Genomic DNA, 11,896 nt, shown 5'->3' with positions numbered 1-11,896 from the left:
AGGCACTGTGCTAGATCCTGGTGTTCTACAGTGAAGCAGGCAGAGTTCTTAAACTTGTGTTGCTTATTGCACAGGAGTAGGGGGAGTAAGAGGAAACAGGTATTAACTGCAGACATCACAATCGATTATTTAATTATAATTCAGATAAATATTGTTTTGTAGAGGACTAGGTGACTGTAAGAGTATATAATGGCCTCCCCATCTTATAATTTCCTCAGTTTTAATACATTGCAGCAGATAGACATTTTTATGTATTTACATACTCACTTCCTAACTTGGCGATATTGTTTTTTTAGTTTCTTTATATATGAATATCATACAAACATTCATATATTATTTCAGAAGGCCTGTAATATTTTTTCAACAACATGAAAATTCACAATTAAGATTAATGTTCTGGTCTTGATGGTTTTTCATATCCACTGGTGGCAGAACTAAAACGTGAGTGAAGAAATCCTCTTCTAATACTTTAATTTTATCTTTTCTTTTTCTCTGACAGAAAATAGAGTGTGAAAGTGGAGTGGAAGACTGTGGCCGGTACCCTTCTGTAATAGAATTTGGGAAATACGAAATTCAAACCTGGTACTCCTCGCCTTACCCACAGGAATATGCAAGGTAATGGAATAAGCCTGGCAGGTATATAAATATATACCTTTAATTTTGTACCTGGGAGGAAGGAAAATTCTCCATTCTCAAGCAGGAATTAGATGATTTTTAGGACATAAATTTCAATAGTGGATTCTAAGTACTTCTAAAACTATTACTTTTGCCAATATCTTTTATTAGTATTCACAGTTCTATGTAAACTCCTAACACTCCATAGTTATACAGGCATTGTAAATTTTGCCTTTTAGCTGCTAGACAGACCATGCTTTCTTCCTTTGGTTAATTAGGAAAATGTTGTTTGTATATGAAACCAAGTCAGGAAAAAAAATTAGCCGTTATAAAATATTTGGTAGTTTCTCTCTGTTGCCTTTTCATTTTCCTAGTTAGTTTAGGAAACTAGTTAGTCTTATCTCTGATTTCTGGCATTTTATTTTCAAAATTTTTACTGAAATATAGCAGAAGAAAGAAAAATGGGAGAATGTAGGTGGGAATGGGAATCCTTAAGAGACCCTTCCCCAAATCTTTACTTTGAAGCCAATTGTGACTAACTTGTTAAAAGTGAAGAGAAAATAATGATACTAGAGTTTTCGCTTGCATTGAACTAAGATTAGCTGTGAGATTGTCTTGCACTAATAATATATTTTAAAGTATTAAGTATCTTGTGAACAGATTTTTTTATTTTTTATACATCAGGGTACACTTTATTAGTATCTTCTCAAATTTTTTAGCCTACAGAGTTGATGGTAATCACACACTTCCTTTGTGTCTAGAATAAATATTTTCCTATTCCATACTGTGTGGATGTCTGGTCAGTCATCTCACTAGAGAGAATGAGGAGGGTGTTAGAGGTAAACTGTCAGGAGTCTTGGTTTCTCTTCCCAGCTTATATCGCTTGGCTCTGTGTTCCTGTACAATTTTTTAAAACACACCTATGAGCTTTAATTTGTATGGGTAATCATAAGTTGTGTGTTCTTAGAGTTTTGAGTAAATTTACATGTAAGTCCAAGATTTGAAGTTATTATTACGAGTCTGTATCTAACTCTCTCCGAAATCCTTCTCCCCATTATTATACCCCAAAAACCTTGAAAGTGCTTCTGAACATTTTTTGGTAAATACTAGCAATATCCATTGAAGCATGATAGGGTACAAGTAAAAAATGTTATAAAGTTACCTCATCCATAGATACAATTGGAAACAACTAAATTCTAGAACTCTTCCGCCTTATAAGTACACAGAGCATTTTATTTTTTCTATTTATTTATTTATTTAATATTTATTTATTTATTTTACACCTACAGCACCTGGAATTGTCCTAACCAGGCCCGACCCTGCTTAGCTTCCAAGATCAGACGGGATTGGGCTTGTTCGGGGTGGCATGGCTGTAGACCAGAGCGATTTTAAATATAATGAATTCACTTCTTTCTGGGTAAAATATTATTATAGGTTCACCACTGACCATACATACTATTGAAACTATGACGTTAAATCTGAAATTCGAAAAATATACGTGATTACTTGAGAGGATGCCATCCTCACTGTTGGTTTTTAGAGTAGTAGTTCCGAGTCTGAAAACCTTTCTTTCTGTAGGGCATTTCTAAGGAAACAGATGACTTGTTCACAAAGTAAAGGGCGCGAATATCATTATGTTAAAAAATAGTGTAAAATTTGTACATTCTCTTTACTGCTGGCTTTTCTCTCTCTCTCTCTCTTTTTTTTTTTTGAAACTAATTCTTTCAAATGCTATTATACAGCCTTTCCATGACTTAGAAAATATCTAATAATATTTAATATTTTTCGCCTAAACAGTATAATCAATCTGAAATATTCTATATTTTAAAATTTTAACAGGTTACCAAAGCTTTACCTGTGCGAATTCTGTCTTAAATATATGAAAAGTAAAAATATTTTGTTAAGACACTCAAAGAAATGTGGATGGTTTCATCCTCCAGCAAATGAAATTTACCGAAGGAAAGACCTTTCAGTATTTGAGGTAAGCATGTATAAACAAACAAACAAAATCCAGCTTTGAAACCTAGAATTTCTAAATGTTGATTATGTACTGAATTGTTTCTAGAAGGTGCAAAGTATATTCAATTTCGGCATTGAAAATTCAGACTGCTCTTTAAAATATCTCCATGTTTTGGAATGTTTATCTAACCATATTAAGCAACCATTTAGATTGATAATGAATTCCTATTTCATCATGTTAACTTTTTTGTCTTCCCCAAACCCCTGTCTGCACCAGATATATTCACCAGTGAATTTATGATCTCCTCAGCTCTTTGTAAATTCTACTTTCTTTGGCAGGAGAAATTAGCTTTGTTCAGCAGCTCCAGCCAGTGTCTGGCAGGTGCTCACTCTTCCAGGGAATTGAGCAGCTGCACATATCTCCTCAGTACACAACCACCTGTGTTTCCATCCATTTCTTGGCAGAGTTGATAATCCTTTTGGTGAGACCCCAGCAGATGTTGGGACTCTCCCCCCATGCGGGTGGGTGGCCACCCCTGGAGAACTCTGCTGTTCACAGGAACCCCTTGTCTGTCATATGTCTGTCATTGTGGGTTCTTGAAGACATTTTGTGTTTTCAGAATTAATTTAGTTGCAAAAGGTCATTGTCTCTATATCACTTTATTGTTTAATCATATTCTGCTGTCAGTTTCAGGGATCCAGTTTAGCTGAGTCAGTTTTACCTTGAGGAGACCATACCCTCCTTTCACGTTATTGCCTGTGCACAGGGCTTCTTAACTCTCTCCTTTATTCTCTTCACTCACTCCAGTTGAGTACTTCCATTGCCCTCCCTTGTTTTCTTTTCTGATACCCATCTTGGTGCATTATTTTTCATTCCTGGGTACTGTACTGTCTTTGTACAGTAGACATGATAATTTCTTTCTCTGAAGTACAGTTTTACTTTAGGATTCTCTTTTTTCTGAATCGTTCAGACTCAAATTTATTATTACTCTGCCCCACATTTCTCTTTAGTTCTGATCTATAATGTCTTGCATTGTATTTATGATATAGGGAGAGGCTTTAAAAATTACTAAATTTTTAGTAATTTAAATAATTGGTTATAATCAGGCTCTTTTGGCAAGCTAGAAGGAAGAAGGTTGTTGCTGGGAAGTTTGGATGATATGTTAGTTCTTACTAAAGGGTAAGCAGAGGGTTTCTCAACTTGGGCAATATTCACATTTCAAGCTGGGTAATTCTTTGTTGCAGGGGGCCATCCTGTGCATTATAGATTGTTTAGCAGCATCCCTGACCTCTGTCCACTTACATACCAAAAATACCACTACCCCCTCCAGTTGTAACAACCAAAGATGTCTTCAGGTTGCACATGTCCTTTCCACGGCAAAATCACACCCAGTGTGGACAACTGGTCTAGGGGGAAAGCCAAATGCAAGTTGCTTGTCCTTCCTGTTGTTAGTCTTGGGATGCTCCCCAGCCAGCCCCAACCAGTTGAGACGACAGAGCTGTTCTCAGTTGAGGCTTACCTAATATCACAAGTTCAGCTTTCCTTTTGGCTTCTTCCTTGATGCCTTGGATCCTTTCTTCTAACCAAAATAAAATGAAATCACTGGTTCATTGTTTCCCAAAGGACAGAACAAATTGTTGGCTTTAAGTAATTTTTAATAGATAGCATGAATCTGCCTGTGGGGTTGAAGCTCTCATAAATGCAGGAGCATCTTCTCAAGAGTAAGAGAAGTATTCTTGTTAGGCTTGTAAGAATAGTCTGCTATTTCAGGGCAGGTGCTTTTAGACCATACAGAGATGAAAGGGAGAAAGAATCAGAAGCAGATTTGTAAAATTTATTTATAAAAATAATTGAAGGAATTGGACTGGATAAGTGCCATTGGTCCCTATTTTATAATCTAAGCTAATACTTTGAGTACAGCATATAGGAAACTTCTCTTAGTAGTTCCCTAAGTATCTTATAAAATAAATGAAGAATAATCACAGATTACTACTTTCGTATCTTCAGTCTATCGCTCTTGAAAGCATGCTTGTTAGACCTTTCAAAACTAGTAAGAATTTTGCTTTGGCATTGCGGTCTCTATTTTTCTGGTTTACAGATACATCTTCGTCTTTTCTTTTTGTAATGCACTACCATTTCCAAAAGGACCGTACTCCCAAGTACATAAAAATTTCCTTTAATTAAAGAGAGAATTGTATGTATCCTCTGTGCCCGTTGCCCATATTTGATTTTGTTGCTATGTGTGGGACCTAGGTTTCATCCAAGGGAAATAGTTATATGAAGTCTAAAAATAATTTGTGCAATATGAGAACCTGTATGGTCCACAGGAGACTCAAGAACAGTCAAGTTCATTGTTAAAGAGCTCTGGTTAGCAAATATCCATTTCCCCTAAGAAAAGTGCTGGGGAAATTCTTCTTGAATCTGCTGTGATTTTTGTTTTCAACAAGTAACTACATTTGATCAAAGAAATTGGCATCTGTACTTAGCCTCTTGTCTGTAACCATCAGTATCACAGCTTGATTCTTTTATTTTGAAGAAAAGTAGACTGTAATCATGGTACTTATTGTAGGTTGAAATTCATCTCACTTTCTCTGTAAGTATTCCCAACACAGAAATTTTATCTTTTCCAATTATATTTAAAATGATGCTTGGGATAAAACCAAAATGGAAGCCTCTTTTGCTGATCCTCACTTCTGAAAAATCAGAATAATATAGTTCATTTATTTTATTTTTATGTGAAGCCCTTTTGAAAACAACATAAAGTTTAACTTACTTGAACAATATTTTGATTTGTTTACGCTTCTTTAATTCAGGTTTGCTTAGTTCAGACAGAGAGGACATGCCTGATCATTTTTTACTCGTAATAAATTGGAAATCAAAGTTACTCCTTTGTTAGTGGTTTGGCCTTTCTTCAGGTAGCTTAAAGAGAAATTTAAGCTATCTTAAATTTACCATAACTTAAGAGAAAAGGTAGAATTCTGATTTGCCAAGTGACAGCTATTTTCTGGTTAACTTTATACTTGATTAATGGAGTGTTTTAATCTCTCAGTTTGGGATTTGGAAACAAAATGATATGCTTTTCAAATACCATCTAAAAGAACAATTTTATACTGAGTGGTATTTTTATGTTAAATAATGTTGTCTGTTTCTCTTTGCTAGGTTGATGGGAATATGAGCAAAATTTATTGCCAAAACCTTTGCTTGTTAGCCAAGCTCTTCCTGGACCACAAAACGTTGTATTATGATGTCGAGCCATTCCTTTTTTATGTACTTACAAAAAATGATGAAAAGGGCTGTCATCTGGTTGGATACTTCTCTAAGGTAAAACAAGAGCCAGTATGACCTTCATTTTCTTTTTCAGAATGTTTTTGGTAGAGCCCAATTTTTTGAACAGGGCTTTTTTATGACTATAATTTGAATAAGTGACACATGTTTCTGAAAAGCTCAGATTCTTGTTCAGAGCTCATTAAAAACAAACAAACATCGTGCCTAGGAAGTGTGTAAAGACCTCAGCACTGTTTGCTCTTTTGATTGCCAGCATCCACATAATGTTGTAATTGCTGCCTTGCAGACCACCTAGCATATGTGATTTTCTAAATGTTAAGCTTATTTCCCTTTTCCCCTAAGTGGTGTCAACATGAAGGTTTCAGTGTAATGTAGCATTTAAGCGATAATTCTCATTTCTCCTCGTTGCATTCCCTCTGTGGTTATCAGTATCTCGGTGAATTGGAATGTTGGCATTTGGACAGTCAAGCTGATATAATGACTGGTTTTACTCTTTCATCCTTTATTCTCTGTGCTATTGTTTTAAGATCTAAAGCAGCCTCACCTTTAAAAGGCCTAAGTATCTCTAGCTGTTAACATAGGGCAGCCTTTGCTATATTGAGTGGATATATTCTGTCTTTTTCATTGGTTCAGAGCGATTATCTGCTCAAAGGCTTCTGAGAAACAATAACTTATATGTAATAAAGGAAAACCGAGTTTGGATATATTTACAGAGTAGTGACCTTAACTTTTCTTAGGCACCTAGGGAATAAATAGATTAATGTGCCAGGGTGATAATTATGAGACTTGCAGGCAGAAGGTAAATGATCCAAACTTTGTATTTTATTTCTTTTATGAAACATTTTTTTTCATATTAAGTGATAAGTGAATTTTAATGAATAAACTCTTACATATTATAAATGGAATATATTATAGAAATGCCATTTTCATGAAAGATCAAAGGATAGAATATATATGAAGGTCAAACTGGTTTTTCTAAATTTAATAATCAACCCAAAGACCATAAACAAAAATTCTAGTAAGTAACAGCCCTCATGGGAAACCGTCTCAGTGTTTTAATCCACAAGTTTGGTAAAGCTTTAAAATGAAAAAAAGAAAATTAATTTGCACATTGCAGAATCAGAAGATGACAGAGCATCAACACAAAACAATAAATAGGAAATCTACTTATATAATTTATAAACCATCTTACCTTTTCTATAGGTATGTAAAGACCTTTTTTTTTTTTTTTTTTTTTAACCAAAGAGTTAAAAAGAATAGTGGTCATGATTGTCCTTCCTGTTAGAAAATGATGTTTCTTTACATGTATGTGAGTTTAAATGTTGATGCTTACTGGTGCCTGCTGTCCCTGTCCTGCCTTGTCCTGAGTTGGCCTCTGGATCTAACAGTTGGTGATGACCCTTGCAGTTTGCATCTCTGCCTCTTCCTTGCAGCAGGTCCACGTTTTACTCAGGACAAGCTAAACTTTTCTCATTTTTGTCATTGTTTCTTTTATAGTACGACAGCAAGTATTATCATTTCTTACTGTACTCTGAATACTAATATTGCTTGGCAGCGTGGTAAAACAAAAATTAATCTAAAAAATAACCATGTTAAAAAGACTAGATGCAAATACCATATTCTAATATGTCAGTTGTATGTGAAGGACTATGGCCCTTTGGAATTTATACTTAAACCGAATTCTATAGGCTATAGCCAGAGAATGGTCAAGATGATCTAGAAAAATTCCGTGTAAATTATTACATTCATATGACTTTCCAAGTATATAATAGATGACTCTAAATAGGAAAGAAAGGCAGAACAGTTATTTTAGCCAAAGATTAGGATTTAGCTATAATAACATGTGTTAAGGTGGGGGAGATGAGGAGAAAGAGGATCACTGTCGGGTTGGATTTCAAAAAATCTAGGAATAGATAGGAATAGATCAAGGATAAAGAAAAGAATGGCATCAAGGATGAATCCTTTTAACCCAGGGTACATTTCTTTTTAGATAGAATGACCCATTTGTCTAACTTTGCAAAATAGGCTAATAATTTGAATCTTTGCCATCGATATGCACACTCAGTGATAGACAATCCTGTTTCTTAGGAAAACTGACACGTTATTTTTTCCTCCTCATTTCTTAGAGACTCCATAGACAGCTACAAATGTGCAAAAGTTGGAAGCACATCTTTTTCACAAAGAAATCTTTAATTCTGCCCTATAGGGTTTTTTCCACAACCATTTCCTATGATCTTTCAAATAGGTTCATTAAAGATCTGGGTGTTCTGAAGTAATTCTTTGATGTGGTTATTGCCATTTATGGTCAGTCGTATTTGTGGTTTATATTTGGCCAGGGCATTCCCAACCTTAAAAGACTTTTTCAGATCCTCTCTGTGTAGGTTTTGGCGACTTTTGTGTACTCCGAATAAAATATTGCTGCTCTAATGCCACATCCCCCCCAAATTGCAAATTCTTCTTTAAGAACTGTTTCCCACCGTATTCTTCCAATCTTTCTCTTGGTTTCAGGGTGTTGGTAATATCTGGCCTCACTTTTGTTTGTAGGCTTTGGGGTTTCTTGCCGCTGTTGTCTCTTTTCTTTTGTTTTGTTTTGTATTCCTGGTTCGAAATGCAGATTAATTATTTCTCTAGCTTTTTACTTTGACTTTTTATTCATAGGAGAAATGTATTTGTGCAAATCTACCCACACACGTACTATTTTAGTTTCACTTGGGTGGTTGCTCAAAGGCAATAGACAGATTGCTGTTGCAGAGTTGTAAGTTACTTAGCAAGGTAGCTGGCTAAGTCCTAACTTACCCCACTGGAAGACTCCCTGGATGGCTTTTTTTTTTTTTTTTAATTTTTCGCTCTGAAGTTGTTTGAACAAGGAAAGCATTTCTTACATACTGTCTGTGTTCTGTTTCATTTGGCTCATATTTCTTCAGATTTTTTATTCATATTTTATGGCACTGGCTTTCAAGAATAAAGGCATAATTGCGAGGCATGCCTGGGGTTGATGGTTTCTCGTTAGCTAATGGTTTTGATTGATTAACAGTAGAATTATTCTGCTTGATCCTCACCTAACACTGGCTCACCTAAGTGGACTATTGTACAAAGACAGTGGCAGGTGCAGGGAATTGCCCACTTCAGCAGAGCTCTGACATACTTGATCTGTTTCTCCTTCCCTCAGGAAAAGCTTTGCCAGCAGAAGTATAATGTCTCCTGCATAATGATCATGCCCCAGCACCAAAGGCAAGGATTTGGACGGTTTCTCATTGATTTCAGTAAGTGAAGCGCTTTATTTACTTTCATGATCCAGCAGGCCGATGGCTGTTAAAGGAAAGAATAACACGTAAAACTTTATTTAACCTACTTTGTTGTTTTTATCAATAGATAATGCGTTTTCTATTTATATTTACATAGCTTAGAAAATCTTTCTCAAGTGAAAAATTTACTGCTGCTCACTTACTGTACTCTAGGAAATTGAGACTAGATCTCTCAGCAGTATCACTAGCTCACAAAGCCATTACCTTGAATGAACCGGCAGAATTGCATTCCATTCCATGCTGTTCATGCTCATTAGCACCAAAAGAGGCAATTATTTGCGATTAAAGCTGAAGAAAGTGTTATTTAAAAGGATTTTCAGCTTTCTAAAATTCTGCCTATAATCATACAGTACAGAGCAGAAAAGGAATATTTCTCTTTAGAAAAACAATTCTGTAGGTAGCCAATCCTTTGAGCCTCTCCGGGAGAAATAACTATCTCATTTTGTTAATTTCCCTTTTCTGTTATGGAAGTTATTATAATGTTTGTGTCTAGAGGTGGCCCAAGAAATATTTTTATACACACTTGTATCTTCTGAGTCTCCTCAGTTAAAATCGCAATACTATATAAAAGTATGCACAGGACAGTGTAAGAAAAATGGTTGTGTTTTTCTCTTTGTTTATATTGTATTGGATATGTTAAGGCTACACTTGGAGAATTGATTCAAAATATCCAGATAACACAAAAGCCAGGTATCCACTGAGAATAGTCATTTCTGACCATGTAAATATCTGTCACTAGGAATAGTGTGTTTCTTCATTACCAGACTGTAGTTTGTCTGATTTTAAACTGAAAGAAGGAAAATTTAGGAAATTTTGTCATCTTCATAAGGTATACCAAATGCAAGAAAACACAATGTAATCATGCTCAAGGAAAATCATGAAGAAATATGTTAAGTCTAAATCTTTATTGTTAGATATTGGAATGTTAAAATCTGGTTATAAAATAACTATAGCAGTTTCGAACTGATTGGCGTGATCCATTGACATTGAAGGACATTCAGATAACATTTCTAGTTATTAACTCATTACCCTAGTCTTATGTGTTCTTTCCCGATCTAGGTATCCCATGGAGGGCCATCATACCAGGAGTTCACCATTTTTATTTTACAGAGCCCTAGTAGTAATCACTTCTAAGGGCAAATCCAGTTGTCTTATTCTGGAGCTTTTTGTGGCCACCACTCATAAGTTGTTTATAAGTATTATAATTTCTGGTTATGCATAGCAGACATTCAAGACTTAAACTTTTGATAGTATCCACATACCTATAGAATAAGGCAAACTCCTTATTCAGTGTTCATGATCTTCCATCATCTAGTTCCAGCCTATTTTATAGGCTTTTTCATCTACTAATCTGTTTCTTCAAATATTCTGAAAATGTTCCCATACTTCCATTCTTCGTCTCTGCAATCCCTTCCCTGAAATGACCTTCCTCCTTCCCCAGCCTCTGTCTTTTCAGAATCCTACCCATCATTAAGAGCCAGCTCACGAGCCTCTTCTTTTTGACCCCACCTCCGAGAATTTCATCTCATTCCCTTCTTGGCTCCATATCTCTGTAGCATGGCACTTAGACATAATTCACCCTTTCGTGGTAATTATTGAGGTGTCATACTTCAATTTACTGTAAACTCCTTGAATACCTTCTTTGTATTCAGTAGGACAGTGCACTCAATAATCTGCATTTGAAGTATTTTCGTTAATTTGAATTGAATCTCCGACGTGATATGATCACTGCCCACGATAATTTTCTACCTAAAATTAAAAAGGTACTGATACTTACCAGGTAAAAATGCAAGTCTATAAATTCAGTAGCATCTTATTCATACAGCACGATCTGATTTTGTAAGAGAACAACCCAGGAACGAAGACATTTCACTTCAAATGTTAACTCTTTATGTCAGCCATTTTTGTGAAAACTATTAGCGTCTACCCTATATTTTTAGATGTGAACTATGGAACACAGTAGAACCTTTCTGAGTGGCTCAGGGACATCATGATGAATGCCATCCATGAGAGTGTGTCCAGGCAGTGCAGTGCAGGTTTTCTCTGTCCTGTACCCTTGGCATTGCCCCTATACTGTACTGGCTTAAGGAATGTGTTGAATGTTTTGAATAAAGTTGAAAAGGGATTGGTGTTATTCCTTTAGAGGAGACCAGGGGAAGAATTTTATAATAATCAAAGAAAATTGAAAGTGGTCTAAAGCCAATAGAAATTCAATTTAAAGCCAAAAAAAAAAAAAAAATCCTTAGCTACAAAGGTTTTAAAGAAGATAGAGTATGAAGCTAAAAAAATTGATAGCATCTTCTTTGGAGTTACCTAAAATAATAATAGATAAATATCTTTCTAGAACGATTTAGATCCAGTCTATTGCCACAAGAGGAGTTAAACTCCAGACCTCTTATAATCCTTGTCAGCCTCATGATTCAGAAGTCGGGGCAAAACAGATAACCAGGATTATGGGTTTTCTAAAATCTGTTTTTTTAAGGGACATTTAAATGGTTATATTAATTTTATTTCTATTTTGTACATGAGCCTGAAGGACTTTTGGTCAGGGAATGTATTTTCAGTATTTCAATAAAAGTTGTAAGGCAGGAAAATCTTTTTTGGGAGGGGGCGTCTATAATATTGCTAGTTTAGGAAGCTGAAGATACTTGCCCACTTGCACAGTGGATCATAGATGTGGGTGAAGTAGAATGTATCTTGTGCATTTAAAGACCTGTGAATTTAAGGCTTT

At 35.3% G+C, this 11,896-nt stretch overlaps 1 protein-coding gene across 6 annotated transcripts in view; it reads left to right on the top strand.

The window, feature by feature from the left end:
- KAT6B (lysine acetyltransferase 6B) overlaps positions 1 to 11,896 on the top strand; it is a 165,777-nt gene that overhangs the window by 122,120 nt on the left and 31,761 nt on the right. For all 6 annotated transcript variants that reach the window (XM_025049354.1, XM_015592264.2, XM_025049353.1 and 3 more), the window contains exons 10-13: positions 500 to 615; positions 2,455 to 2,596; positions 5,735 to 5,896; positions 9,030 to 9,123. In XM_025049354.1, the coding sequence (XP_024905122.1) occupies positions 500 to 615; positions 2,455 to 2,596; positions 5,735 to 5,896; positions 9,030 to 9,123 (514 nt within the window). The remainder of the gene's footprint in view (positions 1 to 499; positions 616 to 2,454; positions 2,597 to 5,734; positions 5,897 to 9,029; positions 9,124 to 11,896) is intronic.

This window comes from Pteropus alecto, unplaced genomic scaffold (genome assembly GCF_000325575.1).
Source record: "Pteropus alecto unplaced genomic scaffold, ASM32557v1 scaffold155, whole genome shotgun sequence".
NCBI lineage: Eukaryota > Metazoa > Chordata > Mammalia > Chiroptera > Pteropodidae > Pteropus > Pteropus alecto.
This window is presented reverse-complemented; position numbering and strand designations above follow the sequence as displayed.